The sequence below is a fragment of the Chelonia mydas genome, chromosome 3, assembly GCF_015237465.2.
Source record: "Chelonia mydas isolate rCheMyd1 chromosome 3, rCheMyd1.pri.v2, whole genome shotgun sequence".
Taxonomy (NCBI): Eukaryota; Metazoa; Chordata; order Testudines; family Cheloniidae; genus Chelonia; species Chelonia mydas.
In genome coordinates, this window is record NC_057851.1 from 140,646,394 (window position 1) to 140,665,640 (window position 19,247).

General features: G+C 40.1%; 1 protein-coding gene and 1 long non-coding RNA gene across 2 annotated transcripts in view; one reads left to right on the forward strand and one right to left on the reverse strand.

Annotated features, from left to right (window-relative positions):
- Positions 1-7,159: 7,159 nt before the first annotated feature.
- LOC119565820 overlaps positions 7,160-19,247 on the reverse strand; it is a 109,918-nt gene continuing 97,830 nt past the window's right edge. The window contains exons 2-5 of the long non-coding RNA XR_005224813.2: positions 12,504-12,609; positions 9,617-9,732; positions 8,367-8,479; positions 7,160-7,587 (exon numbers count right to left, since the gene is read on the reverse strand). This is a non-coding gene — a long non-coding RNA (uncharacterized LOC119565820). The remainder of the gene's footprint in view (positions 7,588-8,366; positions 8,480-9,616; positions 9,733-12,503; positions 12,610-19,247) is intronic.
- LOC102945398 (opsin-5) overlaps positions 12,022-19,247 on the forward strand; it is a 44,694-nt gene continuing 37,468 nt past the window's right edge. Inside the window, exon 1 of the mRNA XM_007057945.3 lies at positions 12,022-12,191. Coding sequence (XP_007058007.1) covers positions 12,071-12,191 — 121 coding nt within the window. The 5' untranslated portion in view covers positions 12,022-12,070. The remainder of the gene's footprint in view (positions 12,192-19,247) is intronic.

The window sequence follows — 19,247 nt, forward strand, 5'->3', positions numbered from 1 at the left end:
GGAGTTTCTACACAAAATGCTTGTATTCTGTGTCATAACGATGCTTCTGTTAAGACTGTTCATGTGATGAAATAATGTCTGTGATGAAATTCATATTCTTTACCACATGGCCCAAATACCTGGGTTTTATAAACAATTCCTTTGGCAGCCGCACAAAAGAACCAGTGGCTACCTAATGTTAGTCCAAACCTCAGTTTGCTTTCCCAGAAATTGCATTCCTGATGCCTTTCCCACGTTTGGAGGAGAAAGTAAGGTGGTTTGTCCAAAAACAGCAGTCCCACTAATTTTCCAGAATGTGTTTATGAAGGTATATTCATATATCCTGTTCAACAAGGGAATTCTACCGTTATGTAAATTAAGTGCATATTTTTAATCCAGTTCTTGATCTATGGAAAAGTACTATTCACAAGTCAACTAATTCATATAGTGAAATTGGGAGGGAGGAGTTTTGTATTTTTCCTTTTCTTCTAGCAGTTTTGATGTATGGGATTAGGAACACTGATGTATTCATATATGGGCTGAGTCCTGGGGTAAGAGAAAACAAAGTGGTTATATCTGATAGTCAGAAGAGAGTTGTGGGAAAGGGGGGGAAAAGGTTTACAAAAATGGATGATTATTCATAAAATGTCTATGGTTTTGGTTTCATTTGGTTGTGCGTTTTCGTGGATGGCTCTCAGACCACTTGTGATTATTTGTTTCTAGTAGCACCGCTAATGTGCTAGGTGCTTTCCAAACGTAAACCACGACTCAGCTGTGTCCAACACATTCTTGGGTATATTAGCAATGTCTTCTGTTTTCCTGTTAGTCCAGGAAGGTCACCCTAAACTCAGTAGCGTGGGCTAGGGTCTGAGACAAAAATGCCTTTTCGGCACCATGGCAATAGTGGGTCAAGTTCCCATCCCAGCTATGGTTTTGTGGGCAAGGCTAACAATTCAGGGCTGTGTTTGATAGTAGCCCTTTTATTATTTATTCATTTTTTATTATAATCATGTTACATAATGTGTCAGGTTTCTTCTCATTTGATTTTCTGCATAAAAAAATAATTATGTACTTGAGCATCAGTGTCATTCCTAAGGATGGGCCACATGATGACTGGCTCTTGTGCCCCACGCAAAGGCACAGCCACAGTCCCTGCACTTGGAAGAGTATAGGAACTCTGCTCCCTCCGTGGTGTACCCCCAAAAGCACATGTCGCCTCGAAGGGATAGGGAGGAGATAACGTCATGGTCCCACCTCACTCTGCACCTCCATGGTGCAGGGAGCAGGCAGTGCTGAATGCAGGAAGGACAGTGCAGTTTGTACAGGCCCGCTGTGCACTGGATTGCTAGGGGAAGGACTGTACCATTTGATTTCCAAGTGCAGCACTAAATGAGCTTCATTGTGAGTTGCTTTTTTCTACTGGACACTTATAGTCCAGGAAGAATTGTGGCAAGGGATAGTAATATCTGCTTCTTTCTTATGCTGCTTTCTTATACTCAACCTCCTAGACTTACTGCTGCTGTCCCATGCCACCATACCTAGTGGAATAGAAGAACTAAAAACTTTAATGGCAACAATTGCTGGTTGCAAGTAATCAACTTTACCGTGGTGTTCTTGGTAGTCCCCTGGCTAAGCATAGGGAACATTCTGGTAATGTTAATTAAGCAAGAACAAAGACTTTAGTGGTGACCACTATGTAGGAGACCTTGCTCTTTCACTCTCTTTTTCTGGCTTTATACTCTCTTAATATAGGATTAAATTCTGATGGTTGCCAAGCATCTGCACATCTAAGTGACTTTAATGGGAATTGTAGGTGCATAGCATCTCAGAGTTTGGACAGGAAGTTAGGAGATTTGATTCTTCACTGCCTTGCACCTTGTGTAGGCATTTACCTTGGTACAAACTGCATGTGAAAAACTACACAATCAGAATTCTTGCACTCTTTGCATGTTCACAGGCAAGGAGAGAAACCAGTGTATAGAAATTGCAGAACATTGTCATCAGTGGCCTACAGACAAATTTTACTATATAAGAAAATTGTATGCCCCAAGAGGTTCCTGGATGAGGAGGATAATCAACAAGAGAATCCTTGTGAAACTGTTGCAGTTACTAACCAAGATGGTATACCTGGACTTTAGAGAGGTAAAATACAGGATGAATGCCCTTTGAAATTATGCAACCAACTGTAGTGAAAACAATAAGAAGACTGATTTTTCAGGAGGTGCCATTAAAACCGCAACAGTTGTCAGCACAGGAACCTGCAATAATCATAGTATCATCCTACAATTAACAAAGGAGGTACCACTATGCCACAATCAGTGTGTACACTGGAAAGGCAATGTGTTCTGGGCTAGGTCATGAGACTGGGACTCAAGACACCTGAATTCTATTCCCAGCTTTGCCATTTACCTCAGGCGCAGGTTTGTATAATTTTTGGTGGTGCCTAGAATTGGTCCAAGTCCTGCCTCCCCCATGAGGGAGGTTTGGGGTGTGGGAGGGGCTCAGGGCGAGTGCAGGGATGAGGGCTGCGGGGTGGGGCTGGGGATGAGGGGTTCATGGTGCAGGAGGGGGCTCATGGCTGAGGCAGATTGTTGGGGTGCGGGGGCTGGGCTCTGACTGGGGGTGTGGGCCAGGGATGAGTTTGGGGTGCAGGCAGGCTGCCCTGGGGCTGGGGCCAGAGAGGAGGACTCCCCCCCAGCCCTTTCCCCACCGGCAGGCAGGGACATGCCGGGGGAGGCACGCGGGGCAGCAGGCAGGGCCAGGGGAGAGACCTGGCACCAAACATTGGTAGAGCCGGGCCCTTGTGCCCTGAATATTGCTGGAGCATGGGCACCATGGGCCCATATAACTCGCCACCCATTTACCTGCTGCGTGATCTTAGGTAAGTCACTTCACCGCTCGGTGCCTAGGTGCCTCAGCTCCCACACGTTGTCTATCTTAGCCTTTGTTTGTTTACGCTGTAAACTCTCCAGGACAGAGACTGTTTGTCACCACATTTATCTATGGGCCCTGATTTCAACTGTGGCCTCTTGATGCTACTATAATACAAATAATAATAGTTAAATTTTTAACAGTGCCCACTGTATTCAGTTTGAGTAGATTCAGCTCAGTGCACAGGCCTGTGTTATAATTTCAGTGGGAGTTAAATGGTGCATAGGGCCTTGGTCAGGCACTCAGCACAAGAGTGAATTTTCCCTTTGATGCTTCATTTTTTTAACCAGCTCTCTTTCAGTATTGACCTAGCCTTTACCTGAAGCTGCAAAGGCTCCTGTGTCAATACACAGTGATTTACAAGCAAGATCTCATAAGAGCTTATTTATTTTAATATTATGACTCTGTTGTGTCAATCCATAAAGACAAGCCTTACTTCAACCAGCAATTTACCAGCTTTATCTAACTGCATGGTGCAGTGCTTCAGGAGAATATTTGATTTCAAGGCTAAAGAGAATAAAGAGGAAATTGAGGAGCAGAAGGATCCAAAAGAGGCTATAACTCAGTTTAAATCATGACAGCTGAAGCAGATGTTACAATAATTGATTTAAACAATGTTAAGTATTCATTTTCTTAGATAAAACTGAGAAGAAAACGGACACGAGGGCTGAAATATGAGTTGGTGCTATGGATATAATGTGTCTTGGATTCATGATGTGCTGACATAGTGGGCACATAGTGTAGGGTTAAATTCAAACATTTCTTTGAGCTGTAAATTTTATCCAGGTTGTTTTCATTATTCTATTTAATAGACAAACACTGGATGTGACTTTAGTCTCTCAGCAGTGTAGATCAGAGGTAGCTCCATAGAAAGCAGTGGAATCACAACAGTGAAAGAAATAGCAGAATCGGGTGCATATTTCCTATGAGTAATTAATTGACCTAAAAAAGACAGAAGAGGTGTAGACAAATATTTTTATTTCATGTTCTTAGGTGAGTAGGTCAAATATTGGTCCAGAGCCTCCAGAACACGGTGTTCTGCCACTGGTGAACTATGGCCCTAAGACCAGCATAACCAGCCAATGGAGGAGCCCACCAGCGAAGGAAGGCATTCCAATCGCAAATAGTTTGCATAGTGGCTCCTATGCAACCTTTTGTCATATTTTTAGGCAACATGGGCCTGATCCAAAGCTTATTGAAATTAAAGGGAATCTTTTCATTGAATTCAATAGGCTTTTGATCAGACCCTATCCGGGTGCTTTTGATAAGTGGTATTCCAGGGAACAGTGACCAACCCAAGGACTTGACGCTGGAATCCCTCCATATCCAGAATTCCCCCTGATTTCAAATGTGGTCACTAATTTTTGGTTCCTCAATTTTTGGGGCCCAATATAACTCATTTTGAAGCCTGATTTTCAGAGGTGTTGAGTCCCTGCAGCTCCAACTGAAGTCAACAGTGCTATGCATGGGTCAGCTCACTGCATGATCAGGGTCTAAACTGCTTGCCATTTTTAAAGTGAGACTGTCAATAAAAAGACTTTACAGCCCTTCCGAAACATCAGCAACAACAGCAAAACAGCCAGGATTGGGTGAAATAAGTATATTCTATTTTAAAATATCCATTAAAAATGTAAACAGTTTTCCAATAAATTTTAGTGTATATTCACTGAATTTGCTTTAAAAATCCCCACAGATTTATACATTTAAAAAGTCCCCACAAAATCTGGAGCAAAATTCAGTAGAACTTGCTATCAATTCCCACATATTTTCAGTGGCCTTTTATGTGACAAATCAGTGCTAAAGAATATGCCTGCTTCTATTTGATTTTAACCTTTTTGTTTGGCATATCTTTTCCTCCAACTCCTTTGATTCAACTGCCAGGTGCCATTTGTATATAATCTTGCCAGACACTAGCAAGTTTTCTTGGCAAATCCCTTCCCCTGGCAACGTCCTAATTATTTAGTGTACCTCAGGGAAATCAGATGCTGGTTAGACGTTATACAACATCACAAACCACCTGAATAAATTATAGTTTTTATGATATTTCACTATGATGTACTGAACTAATGTACTATAGTCTACTAATGCAAGATTGTCTCTGAGGTCAGTGAATAGCACATTGATATGTGGCTTGTTGTGATGGGATATTGTCAGTAAAACAGTTTGGAGAGCTGGATAGTGATTAAAAGTTTCTTGCACATTTTTAGCATCTCAAAGAGAAGCTACCTGTTGGTTTACATCCTTCGTAAGTCAGTTTTGCATGCTACCTCAGAGAACTTTGGCTGATTTAGAACGTCCATAAAAAAGTGCTTTATTAGCCTGTCATAAATCTGGGCGGGCAGGGATTATTGTTCACTTCAAAAAGCTGTCTTGATCTACCGGTGGTAATAATGAGTACTAATTTAACCCTTAAATGCTGGCATTTTCCAGCTTGTCAGGCAAATTAATTACTTATAAGATGTGTACCCTATATACAGAATTTGAGTGACCAGCTTCTGCTAGATTCTCTAAAATTCTCTTAATTATGCAGTGAATGGTCCAAATCCTGCTTTTATTTACAGCAATGTAAATCCACACATACTCCAGATTTGCACTGGTGTGACTGACGACGGTGTTTGTTGCAATGTGCCTTTGAAGTCTATTGTGTGTGCACTAGAGGCTCAGATTCTGCCACCCTTAGATTGCGTAGTATCTTCCTCTGCGAGTAGCCCTATGAAGATCAATTTCACATTATGGTTGAAAGAATCAAAATAAAATCAGTTTTGCCCCATGCCAGGATAAGTCAATCGCTTTACTTGCAGAATAAGAGTAAGAATATTGAGTAAGAGCAGCAGCATATGGCCCTCACCATTTAGAATTTATACTGAGCTTCAGGCCCTTTCATTTTTGAAAAATTGGTTTTTCTGACATTATTTCTGCTTTACTACACTGGGTTAGGGTGAAGTATTATCCTGCTAAGGGATCAAGATTGATTTTATTCCCTTATTCATGATGAAAAAGCAATGAGATTCTAAGAGGAAAAGGTTTGGGAAGTAAAAACCCACTTAGCTCTCAGCAGGTCTCTGCATTGGGTGGACATGGCAGCAGGAGGATGCAATTTATACACCAGGAAGGGAGACTAAGAGGAGGGTGGATGTGAAACCTTTTTGACCTACCCTTCCCATTCCCATTCCCGCCACCTCTTTGGGAGATTAATGTGTAGTCTGATGAACGCCAGAGCAGTTGGACTCCCTTTACTGGAAATGAAGGGATTAAATGCCTTCCGGCAGGAGATTAACTGCCTGCAGTTAGGACCCAATTCTGTTTCATTACTGTCCTGTTGTCTGAAAGTCATTGGCCATTGTTGGGATCTAAGGCCTTGCTGAAAACACAGAAAAATGATTCAGCAAAATGCAGAAAAAATCTCGTAAGACCTCTTACACTGGAGTCTTCGCCCTCAGTATCAAAAGGGTGCATGCTGTAGTGTTCCAACAAGACCCCAAGGCACTTCATCACCCCAAACTCAATTACTGTGAAAGTGTTAGACTATGACATCATGCTGAAGATATTAACCATGCCATGGACATTTAGGAGTTGTCATAGTAATAGTCTGATCCAGACTTTTCAGTAGAAATTCAGCAGCATTATGGCCTAAAGCACTCACAACTGAAACAAAAAGGAATACAATACACATCTTCCCAGACTCAGAAGTAAAAATCTTTGTAAACAGAGATCATGCTTCCTTCATTCCAAAGGATTATCACTAAACATAGAATTACCATCTCATAATTTAAATATTCTGGAAGGAGAATTGCCGCCTACCACATGGATCAGTGCCCTAGGCAAGTCAGTGAACCACCTTGGCACTTGGACATTCAGTGAGAGATATTTTGTAGTGGATCTAAATAAATATTTCCTTAGAGAATAATACCTAGAAATGAGATTCACTTAAATTCTGGGCCCCAGAAATTATTTTACAGTTAAGGGGATTCAACTGCATCAACACAGACACTAACATCCAGGAAATCAGCAGTTAAACCACCGTCTACATCCACATCAATCTCAACTCACATACCTTCCCACCCAAACATCATCACATGTGAACACACATGGATTCCTCCACTCCACAACGGTGTTTTATTTTTCTTTTTAAAATTGTCTCATTGCCAGCATCCCCACTGTTCTAATCTCTCCAGGCACTTCGTAAGATTAGCAAATCCACATGATGACAATTTGGGTGTGATTGGTAAATTTGATCACCACTGAAGCAACATGTGCTCCTTGAAAAGAATAAAAGGCTGAAATTGGTGACGTATGAAACACAGTGTGAGCGTTTGCCAAAGAGCATGACCTTGGCAGTAAATACCACCACAGAGCTTATGGAGGAAACTGAAGGACAGCAAACTACAGTCCCTCACTGCAAAACGTGAGGACTTGGAAAAGACAGTAACAACGATGCTAGACCAGGAAGAATTCTACTATGCTCTCTACTCTGAAAAGAGGCTTTCTCTCTTTATTATATACAAGTACTGACAAAGAATTCTATAATTCAGATGGAAATCAATCCTGAGGCTATAACATAAATCATAAATCAGCTTCTGTACCAGATGACTGGAGGCTTTCAAAAAGGCTCCAGCGGTAATCTTGGCAATTTCAGTCCAGTAAATCTAACTTCAGTACCAGGCAAATTGGTTGAAACTATAGTTAAAAAAAAAACAACCCAGAATTATCGGACACATAAATGAACATGATTTGTTGGGGAAGAGTCAACATTGCTTTTGTAAAGGGAAATCATACCTCGCCAATATATTAGAATTCTTTGAAGGGGGCAAAAAACGTGGACAAGGGTGATCCAGTGGATATATTTGGATGTTCAAAAAGCCTGTGAGAAGGTCCCTCACAATTAGCTCTTAAGCAAACACAGTAGTCATGGGATAAGAGGGAAAGGCCTCTCATAGACAACTAACTGGTTAAAGCACAGGAAACAAAGAGTAGGAATAAATTATCAGTTTTCACAATGAAGAGGGGGGAATAACAGTGTCCCCCAGGGCTCTGTACTGGTGATGTTTCGCATCTTCATAAATGATTTAGCATAGAGACCTCTGTACTGTACCTCTGGCTACAGATTTCTTAAAGTCCCAAACAAAATGTACCTAGTTTACATGTGGAGTAATAGGTGGCAGCGAATCTAACTCTCTTTTATTTGATGTCTACCAAAGCCAGCTACTGCTGGCTTTGTTGATTCCATGGGGCAAGCTCTTCAAATAGAAGATTTAGGGATAGTGATTGATCCAGCTCCAATTGAAATCAGTGGAAAAAATGACCATTAACATCAGTGGGAACAGGTTCTGTTCTTACTGAAATATGTCTGCAATAGCTTACAGTCTAGTGGCTAATAAGATTGGGTGCATAGTTGCACAGGAGAGCTGAGGGCAAAAGAATCTTTTTACTCATACATAGGGATTGAGCATAATTACCTTGTCCACAGGTAAATGCAAAGGCTATGGAAGACAAGCCACTGCTAGTATCACTAGTTAGCTCAATTGTGGTGGAGAGAGGATGGAGGAAGTCAGGGCTGCCTCACTGGTTGCTGTGGAGGGGATAACATATAATGAGAACTTAAGGCATGGGGAAGTGGCCGTGGTCACCCAGTACTTTGGCCGTTAGAGTACACTGTAGGCCAGGGGTGGCCAACCTGTGGCTCTGGAGCCACAAGCGGCTCTTCAGAAGTTAATATGCGGCTCCTTGTATAGGCACCGACTCCGGGGCTGGAGCTACAGGCACCAACTTTCCAATGTGCCGGGGGATGCTCACTGCTCAACCCTTGGCTCTGCCCCCACTCCACCACTTCCCACCCCCTCCCCTGAGACTGCCTTGCCCTCACTCCGCTACCTCCCCCCAAGAACCTCCTGCATGCCACGAAACAGCTGATCGGGAGGTGCGGGGAGGGAGCGGGAGGTGCTGATCAGTGGGGCTGCTGGTGGGTGGAAGGCTCTGGGAGCGGGGTGCTAATGGGGGGCTACTGACGTGTTACTGTGGCTCTTTGGAAATGCACATTGGTAAATTCTGGCTCCTTCTCAGGCTCAGGTTGGCCACCCCTGCTGTAGGAGTTTTGAATACCTGTATAATTCAGGTCTCGATTCATTTTGCTGCAGTGTTTGCAGCACTGTGTTTCGGAACTTGGGACAGAGTCACCATATGCTAAATGAACCTGGGACATGAACCCCGCAGCTCCCACTGAAGTCAACGGGAGCTGGTAGGTGTTCAGCACTTGTGGAAATCAGGCCATTTATTTAGATGCCTAAATGGATGTAGGTGCCTATCTTTGAAAATCTTGGCCCAGGGGTTGAAGTCATTTCAGAGACATGCATTAAGGAGAGAGCAAGAATCCCACTTTCTGATACAGGAATTGGCTTTGACTAAACCTATGCTATTGTGTCTGAAACAGGATGAATTGAGTCTATGTGGGTGCCCTCTCTCCCCTCCCCCTTAGCAGATATGGATAGGGGATTGCCTACATGCTGACAAAAATCGATGTATCTTCCTCTGCCTGTTCTAAGATGCTCCAACATCTTCTATTATTATCCTCTTTATTTTCTTTTCCCCCTCAGGATGACAGGCTTAATGACAAATGAAGGAAAAGCCTGAAGTAAGGTATTAGTCTGCAGCAGCAGAGATAAAAACAAATAATTGATTAAGAGGAATTTGCAAGTAAATGTTTGTCTACCTTTCACCAAGTATAGCTGCCTGAGGCTGGTCTGCTGCCTGAGACTGAGGCGTGTAGGAACAGGCTTCTTCCTCTGGGGAGTGGCACAAGTGGGGTAGGTTAGCTGTTTGGAGTCCCTGAGAGGGAAAAACCTGGGTTTCTTCACAATGATTTGGATTTTGGCTTTTTCAGCATTCTAATTGCTGCACAGGGGGATTAGAATGGGTACGTAATGCTGTATCTTGATGATGCTGAACGTCTATAAAGGGTATGACTTTATGTATTTATATGGTGTATTAATAGGCCTGAGGAGAAAAGCCTGTTAGCCCTCTAAGAAGCAAAGCAGGCTGGGATTACCTGCTAGTAAGTGCTGAGCAGGACTCTCTTAATCAGTGCAAGGCTAGGATCATTAGGGGAACGGCCCAGAGAGTTTTTGCACCAAAGGAGACGAGACAAACTCACTCATGGAGCCAAGGACATGCTTGATCTGGGCTTTTTTTTTTTTTTTAATAATAGCTTGGTTTGTGGTAGGCATTGGGCTGACTGTACCATCCCAGTAAACCACCTCTGTAGTGAAATGGGCTTTCCTCTTTCTAGTGCTCATCACACCCAGGATCCACAATGCAGCATCTCCTTTTCAGTAAGGATGAAGTTTAACTTTTGAAAGCTGAAGTCCAATGAAACAGAAGCTCTGCTTTTCTTCATGTAATAGGATAGTTTTAGGTTGATTCTATAAGGCTCAAATAATCTTTACATTGGGGTCTCCGGTACTGGTGCAAGCCCTTAGTGTAGACGTGCCGCAGCAACAAAAACTGTGACTTGCACCACTGTGGTTTAACCCAGTTTGAAACTGGTGTGAACTGCACCAGTGCACATCTCAGTTTACATCAGTGCAATGTATCTGTGCTAGGGATGTGCACAGATGCAGCTACGTGGGCTTTCTATACCAGTGCGAAAAAAAAAAACCCTAACAAGAGATTCACAAAGGTATTTAGGCACCTAATGTCCACCCCTACTGTAGATAAGACATCAGTCACATCCGGGGCGGTATTATAAGTAGTTATCTCATAGCAGGGAGTTGGGTAGAGCTAAATGTGGGGGCAGATTCTGATCTCTGTTGCACTGATGAAAATCTGAAGTAATTCCATTGGTTCCAGGGAGTTAATCCAGCGTAACTGATATCAGAATCCAGCCTATAATTGGGCCAATGCATCCAAAAGAACTAATAATCATTAGAAGACTGTATCTTCAGTGAAGACTAAATAAAACAAATGGTGAGCCCCTGAAATCACATGCAGTGGCTGCTTTCAAAATGAGGGAAATCTCATTTTTCTGCCGCACAGTGCATCTCCAATTCTGGTGGAAGCTGCAAGTGCTCAGCACTCTGAAAATCAGACCCATGCTATTTCATATTGCCTACAAAACAGTAAGAAAATGATGTTTTTTTTCTAATTAACAGCAGTCCTGCCTATGAAACAACTGTATTTGCATTGAAGCAAACTGATTTCCTCTGCTATATGAGAATAAAACTGATGAGTTAGGTTATTACGCACTGGGGCTAATGTGGCCCACAATAAATCTACCAGAAGTAACATTCAGAGAGTTTAGGTGGGATACACAGACACACTGGTGAGAATCTGAACTTTCTTGCCTGGCCCTGGTAACCTGACATGGAATCCCCCATCAAATGACAGGGCTCACTAGGCACTATACTGGAGGATTCTGCTCAGAAATCAACATGCACATCCACCTTGAAACTGCATCATCTGCCCAGATTCTAAACCTTTGTTCCAAAGCTTTAGCTTGCAATTTCTACAAAGTGAAACTGATGATTTTTAGTGCAATCGAGCAAATGGACCAGTGGTGGAGCACAGTATTATTCAGTGACAGTTTTCAGGAGACTCCTAGGTAGCTCATAGAATGTAGTAAAATGCATCCATAAAATATATTTCTCCTCATAAAATATGGGCCTGAACGTTCTTCATTTGAATTCAATGGTAATCCTCATTGTCTTCAGTGAGGGCAGAGCAGGTGCATTATGGTATTTGTACAATAATATATACACTCATGCATGCATGTTTGTGTATATATATCCTTAGGGTTATTATATTATATGACACATAGTTGTTTTTTAAAGAATGATCATCACTTTGTCTAATATACTCTCTCCAGTCACTAAAGACTTCTGCATTTAGCAGCACCAGGGATATAAGGAAATCTGCTGCCTTGGTCTGGTCACAGATTCATGAGGTGTATTAATAGATAGGATTAGAAAATAAGAACAGGTCAGAGGGCTGCAAAGCTCTTTCTTGTCTCTTGAGATTTCCCTGTTTAGTTTCAGCCTCAGTGCGCTGCTTCCTAGAATGCAAGGAGCAGAAGTTTAAGAAAGCCAGAGACCATTTTCTTTTACTGGGCATTTGAGACTAAGTAGGGGGGGCGAAAGGACAACTTCTGGGTCACGGGCTTTGCCTGAAAATGTCTCTCCAATTTTCTCCACAAGCACCATGGAGGAACAACAACATCACCTTTCTGAACAAAGAGGCTCCTGTCTCAGAACAAGGAGAGACTATTATAGGCTTCTACCTACTGGCTTTAGGTATGTACTGTATCTCTGAATGGCTTATGAAATGAAACTCCTTTTAAGTTTGGACTAAAGTTCAAAGGGATTCCTATGGTGTTCATCCACAAAGGAACAAGATATCATAAACTGCAATTTTTCTTCAGAAAGTTCTTTCAAAAAAAAAAAGGGGGAGCTAGTGTTTTGTTTCATTTTATTTTATTTTAAATGTAAACATTTGTATTGGGGGCAAAAGGATCTGATATTATAGTCCAAGTTATTCCTTTAACTAAGGTTCATTTAAGATGTGGGTGAAAACAAAATATCTTGTGCAGAAAAATATGACATTACCTTGTTTTCTCAAAATATCTCAATGGCATTCAATTCGTGTTCTCTGCTTCTAGCTTCTGCTTATTGAAGTCCGTATTCAGATTGTGTTCATCAAATAGTGCAGCTTCTGAAACGAATACATTCAGTTAAATGAAATAGAATTCTATCACTGTATTTTACATTTGTTTGTAAAATTCTTCCATCTAATATTTTATATACATTTAGAGGAAACTTTCTTGATCTGAGTCTATTAAAGATTCCTTTAAGTACTAAATTATTACTATCAGTAGTTACAATAATATGTGCATAAGTCTAAAAACTTGATCTTCAGATTACATTGCAAAGCAGTTATACACTCAGATTAAAAGTGATTGAAAATGGAACCTCGTATTAACTCACTTTGTTCCTAACACATTTTTTTGATTAAGTACTGTATTGTAATTTACAGCAAACTCAGTGCAGGATGATGGTGAATTACCGTATCTGATGATCTATAGGCAGACTTTATGAAATTTCGAAGAATGTAGATGTACCAGTTGACAAAGAAAATCAAAATAGCCATTTATTATTCTGACTTCATATGAAACAATAGCAAAAGGTAACTGTTTTCCAGAGAATGTCACAAGCACTTCTTAGCTTTATATTGATTCTATCTAAGCGAGCTATCTATGTTTATAAATGATAAAGAAATGAAACGGCATATAGAAGATGTTGCGGATAATGAGAACTCCATACCAATGTAAATGTACATAGAAATAGTTCCTGAGTAAAACCATTGAGAAACAGGCTTGTAAATTAAATAATCACGCTACGTAAGCTTTTCTTTTTCTAAGCTTATCATGTGTTTCCCCCCGGTACCACCAGCAGCTGCAAACCACCACCTGATACTTATAAAGGAAACCACACAGCCATGATGAAGGGGCTTGAAGGCCTTTCCTCATATCTATACGAGACTGGCATCTTTACCAACAAAAATAGCAGACATAATGCAGTTGGCGGTAAAGAATAAGACGGTCCAGAAAAAAGTTGGAAAAAAATGGCAGCCACTTTATGAGGAAGCTGAATAAAAATAATGTGGTCAAGAGGAAGTAGAGATGTTCTGATTTATCCCAGACCTACGTGCACACTTCCATACACGTGCCTGCAGCAGCCTAGAAAGCACACAGCACAATCAACTACTGAATGAACCACAGAACCGGTTTCAGAGCAGCAGCCGTGTTAGTCTGTATCCGCAAAGAGAAAAGGAGGACTCTCAGTTAGGGCTTGATCCTGTGTTTGCTGACGTCAATGACAAAACACACACTGACTTCAGTGGTTCAAAATCAGCTCTTAACTGATTAGCCCTGCTGAGAATGGGATACAGTGATTACTTGGTACCCACCAGACTCCTCCCCAGCAGTTTGATGCTGCAGGTTTCTCTAAAGAAATAAAAATGATACACTCAAGAATAATAAAAAGAGTTTTCCCTTTCTTTTACAAATATTCTCTTTTGGGAAATTTCTCAGTATGCTTAGAGCTGGTTGACATATTGGGACAAATCAATCCTTGATTTGTGAATCTGAAGGCTCTAGTACACTCACTGTTAACTTCAGTAGTGAATACATTCTGATTTGTTTTATTGCTGGAAAAGCTAGTAATTTCCCAAGCAGACATTATTCCTAGTGATCCTGTGGACCACCTCAAAGTCTCACAAATGATTAGCTAGTAGAGACGATTGAAATTTTTCATTCAAAATATTTTTAAATGAAAAATGCTGTTTTTGTTAAAACAGATATTTCTGAGGTAAATGTCAATTTCTTACTATTTTGGGGAGTATGGGGTGGGGATGAGGTATACATAAAGCTGAACATTTCAGTTTTTTGGCCACAATGGTTTGTTTCTAGGATTGCTGAGAACCAAAAAAAGCTGGTTTCAGTCAAAACCTGGAAATGCGTGAAGAAATTTTTTTGATGCCAATTAAAAAAAATGTATTCTGTTACTCTTTATTCCCTTAAAAAAATTATTTCCTGGCCAGTTCTACTCGCTAGCATCTCATCCATATGCATATTTAAACATTTTCACATTTCTAGTGCACTTCTATTATATATATTACAGGACCAATGAATTCTTATGTTTATTTGAAATTAGACAGAGGTACGAATCAACACACTAGATTCAAACATTCCCAAGCTTTGGATTCAGAGCTACATTTCATCTAACTTCTTGCTTTAAGGCCTAAACTCTACTCATAACCAAGTTTCTCTATTGCTTTTTGCCCTGTACTTTTTTAAAATGTGGTCCTACTATGATAACCGACTCCTTAAATATGGCAGCAAAGGTTTCCATGTTTGTTAGCTCTCAATTGCTCCACTGCAGATACCCCACGTTTATAAGTAGAGAAGTTTCATAATTGCCAGCCCTATTCACTCTAGCTCAGGTATAATCACCAGTAAAACTTGTCCAACTGAGGTGTCTTAGAGGTGTTGGTCAAGTGCAAATGATATGTACAATTTTGCATTTGGAACTTAATTATACATTCTGTTGATGATGTAACAAACAGGAGATACTCTACCTCACTTTCCCATAGCTGTATTGACTTTGTTCTGCAATGTTAACCATAGTATTTATGTCAGTAAAGTCAGACGATACAAGTAATTCTACCCAGGAAGCAGGGCTGTGGTATAAGGAGGTGTTATTTTTTACATTGTCACTTTTTGCTCATAAGGGCTTTCAAGGAGCAAAGCTTGCTCTGGAAGGAAGATCATTCAGTGTATATGTATTATACTCAGGTGTCTGGCTTACAGCAGGCAGCCATAAGAGATCATCTGAATTAGCAATAACCCAGAACAAGTATCATGTTTATACAGAATATCCTGCTAATATGGTGCCTGTGAAAGACAGTTGTTGTACTTTGGCACCTGCTAAAGAAGATGTCCTACTCTCTTGAATCCTGAGATTTCAATAAAGTTTGTGGTTAATTATCCACATACATATTTGAGGGACTTTTTTTTTTTTTACCACATACATATTTGAGGGACTTCAGCACTCCAAATACTGTACTTAGGGACTCATTCTTTCTTCACAGGAGATATCACAATAGAGCTGGATGAATTATTTTCAACATTTTTTTTTCAAAAAGTGCATTTTTTGGTACTCTAGATCTACTTGCAAATTCAGGTAGAATTTGACAAATAGTTTTGGCTGAGGAAAAAACTGATTTTTTTTCAAATGAGTTCTAAACTTGACTTTTGTTTCAAAATGACATTTCAAATTCAAATGTGGCCAATTTTTTCAAGAAAACAAAACAAAAAAAAAAGGCTGAAAAATGCCTTAAAAAGACTGAATCACAATGAAAAATTTGAAAAAAATAAATTTTCAGTCAACCAAAATCAGAAAAAAAATGAAAACCCCCAAAATTTCTTTGACCTGTCCTTCCCACAGAAAAACCCCTCAAAACAAAACAACTACACAAAAATTCAAACCCCAGAGAAAATTAACAAACAAACCAATTCCTGAAAATAGGACCAGAATATTGTGATCTTAAACATGAAAGGGTAGGGTGAAAAGTAGGTTAGAAACTTTTTGGATCTGGAATAGTTTTTAATGACAGCTCTGCCATTCCTATCCTAGATCATTTTTAAACAATGTGTTTTAATTTTACTTCTTGGGCAAACCTCTTCCAATATGTTTGTTTGTAAGCCGTCTCCTTCCTCAACAACAAAATCCAAACAAAAAGCAATCTATAGTCGTGGAAAAGCATAGTCAGAAAAAATAAAAAATAATTGTGTTCTGACCTCTAGAAAGGACTACTTCCAAACACAAAAACAATGCCATTTAACCTATGATTGAAAAAAGCAGGGCTATAGCACAGTACCCTTAAATTGGCTTGGTCCTGTTTATACAGGCAAAACCGCAATAAATTACAATACAATTGGAAAATAACCTCATTCCATGGCATTCTTATAAATGTAGCATAGTCAGAACCATTATGAGCCACATGGGAGATTTTCTCTTCCTATTCCTATTCCTTGAGTCAATGATTCATAAAGTCTCTCAGTGTATAAGGCCGTAGTCTACCTGAGCAGAATTTTAGAGTAGCATTCCCTGTAACCTACAGTTTTGCCTCTTTCTTGTCATGAACAAAAAGGCATATTTAGTACACAATTCCTCTAGTGCATCAATGATTTGTCTTAATTCATGGCCTCTCCAAATTTAGCTACCCAATCCAATTTCTGCCCCAAAGAGCAGGTCATTTGCCTCTGATAATAGTATTGTCAATTTTTCCAGCTGAGCCTGACGCTTCACTTTTACTGTCTTTCCCCCACTAGTTCCAACTGGTGCGCTGTCTGTGTTTACAGTGCCATATTGATGGGTTGCAATTTGAATGTGCTGACTCTACTCCTACACAGTTTTTCATAAATAAGGGGACCGCAATAGTCCCAGTCTGGGTGTTGAGAAGTCTAAGGGCAGAGGAGGAGGTGTTCTGTTCTGGCTTGGCATGAAGACTGCCACCAGAAGATATGATAGCCAAGTGTGAAATCTGCTCCCAAGAGCTTGCAATCTAGGAAGCGTGAATATGTTGTTGTTTTTCTGATGTCTTTCAGAGACCCTGACAGTGTTCTCCTTTCTTTTCACAAATGCAATCTCATGTTTTTTCTTAAAAAAACAAACAAACAAACAAACCCACCATCTGTCCCAGCTTTGTTTCCAAGTTTGTTATGTCTGCAGTAAAGAGGTTGAGGATGATTTTATTTATTTGTTTGTTAGCTTTTGTTTTATTATGCAGTTTGCTCCAGCAAAGAGCAATCTGAATCAGGATGTGTGGTGAGTGTGACAGGATGTTCTGGTTTATTTCAATAAGAGCATCAACAAAACTCTTCCGCAGCAGATTGAGTTCAGTCAGTGAATGAAAGATAGCAGAAACATGACATCCTCAGAACAGATTGTCATTGCCAGAATAATGCTGACATCAAGTTATGAGCAGCTTCTGAGACCTGATTAATGCTTACTGGAGTGTCACATACATAGCAGCAAAAGTAAACTGTTTTTAAAATGCTGCCATGATGATCTAGGCTATCATAAAATATTGGCCTTTTTGAAGATTCATAGATTCCAAGGCCAGAAGAGCATCTAGTCTGAACTCTTATATAGCACAGGCCATAGAAGTTCCTCAGAATAATTCCTAAAGCATATCTTTCAAGCATCCAATCTCAATTTAATTTGTCTAGCTTCAGCTTCCAGCCATTGGATTGTGTTACACCATTCTCTGCTAGACTGAAGAGTCCATTATTAAATATTTGTTCCCTATGTAGAGACTTATAGATTGTAATCAAGTCACCCCTTAACCTTCTCTTTAAGACAAACAGATTGAGCTCTTTGAATCTATCATTATAGGGCATGTTTTCTAATTCTTTAATCATTCTCTTGGCTCTTCTCTGAACTCTCTCCAATTTATCAACATCCTTCTTAAATTGTGGGCACCAGAAATGGACATCTTATTCCAGCAGTGGTTGCAGCAGTGCAAAATATAGAGGTAAAATAACCTCTACTCCTACTTGAGAGACCCCTGTTTATACATCCTTTTATTGCATTAGCTCTTTTGGCCACAGTGTCACACTGGGAACTCATGGTCTGCTGATTATCCACCATGCCCCCCATATAAGAACATAAAATGGCCATACTGGGTCAGATCAATGGTCCATCTAGCCCAGTATCCTGTCTTCCGACAGGTGCTTCAGAGGGGATGAACAGAACCGGTAATCGTTAAGTGATCCATCCCCTGTCGCCCATTCTCAGCCTCTGGCAAACAATCTTTTTCAGAGTCACTGCTTCCCAGGATAGAGCCCCCTATCCTGTAAGTGTAGCCTAAATTGTTTGTTCCTACATTTATATTTAGCCATATTAAAATACATGTTGTTTGCTTGTGCCTAGTTTTCCAGGAAATCTGGGTGCTCTGAATCAGTGATCTGTCCTCTTAATTATTTACCAGTTCCCCAGTTTTTTGTTATCTAAAAACTTTATCAGTGATGATTTCATGTTTTCTTCTAGATCATTGATAAAAATGTTAAATAGCATAGAGCCAAGAACTGAGCCCTATGCGACCGCACTGGAAATACACCTATTCAAAGATGATTCTCTGTTTACAGTTACTTGTTGAGATCTATCAGTTAGCCAGTTTTTAATCCATTTAATGTATGCCTTGTTAATTTTATATCATTCTAGTTTTTTAATCAAAATGTTGTATGGTACCAAATCAAACTCTTTATAGAAGTCTAAGTATATTACATCAACACTACTTTCATCAACTGTACTTGAAATCTCATCAAAAAAGGGTGTCAAGTTAGTTTGACGGGACCTATTTCCATAAACTCATGTTGATTTGCATTAATTACATTTTATCTTCCTTTAATTCTTTATTAATCAAGTCCCATAGCAGCTGCTCCATTATCTTCCCTGGAATCAATGTCAGGCTAACAGGTCTATAATTTCCTAAGTCATTGTGTTTACCCTTCTAAAAAATTGACACATTAGCTTTCTTCCAGTCTTCTGGAACTTCTCCAGTGCTCCAAAACTTATTGAAAATTATGAGCTCCTTAGCTAGCTCTTTTAAAACTCTTGGATGTAAGTTATCTTAACCTGCTGATTTTAAAATGTGTAACTTTAGTAGCTCTGTTTGACATCCTCCTGAGAGACCGGCCATAGATTTCTCCTGATGTCACTTTGCTTCCTTTATCAATTTTCTATAGTTCCTAACTTCTGATTTATATTGATTACTAGCAAATTCCT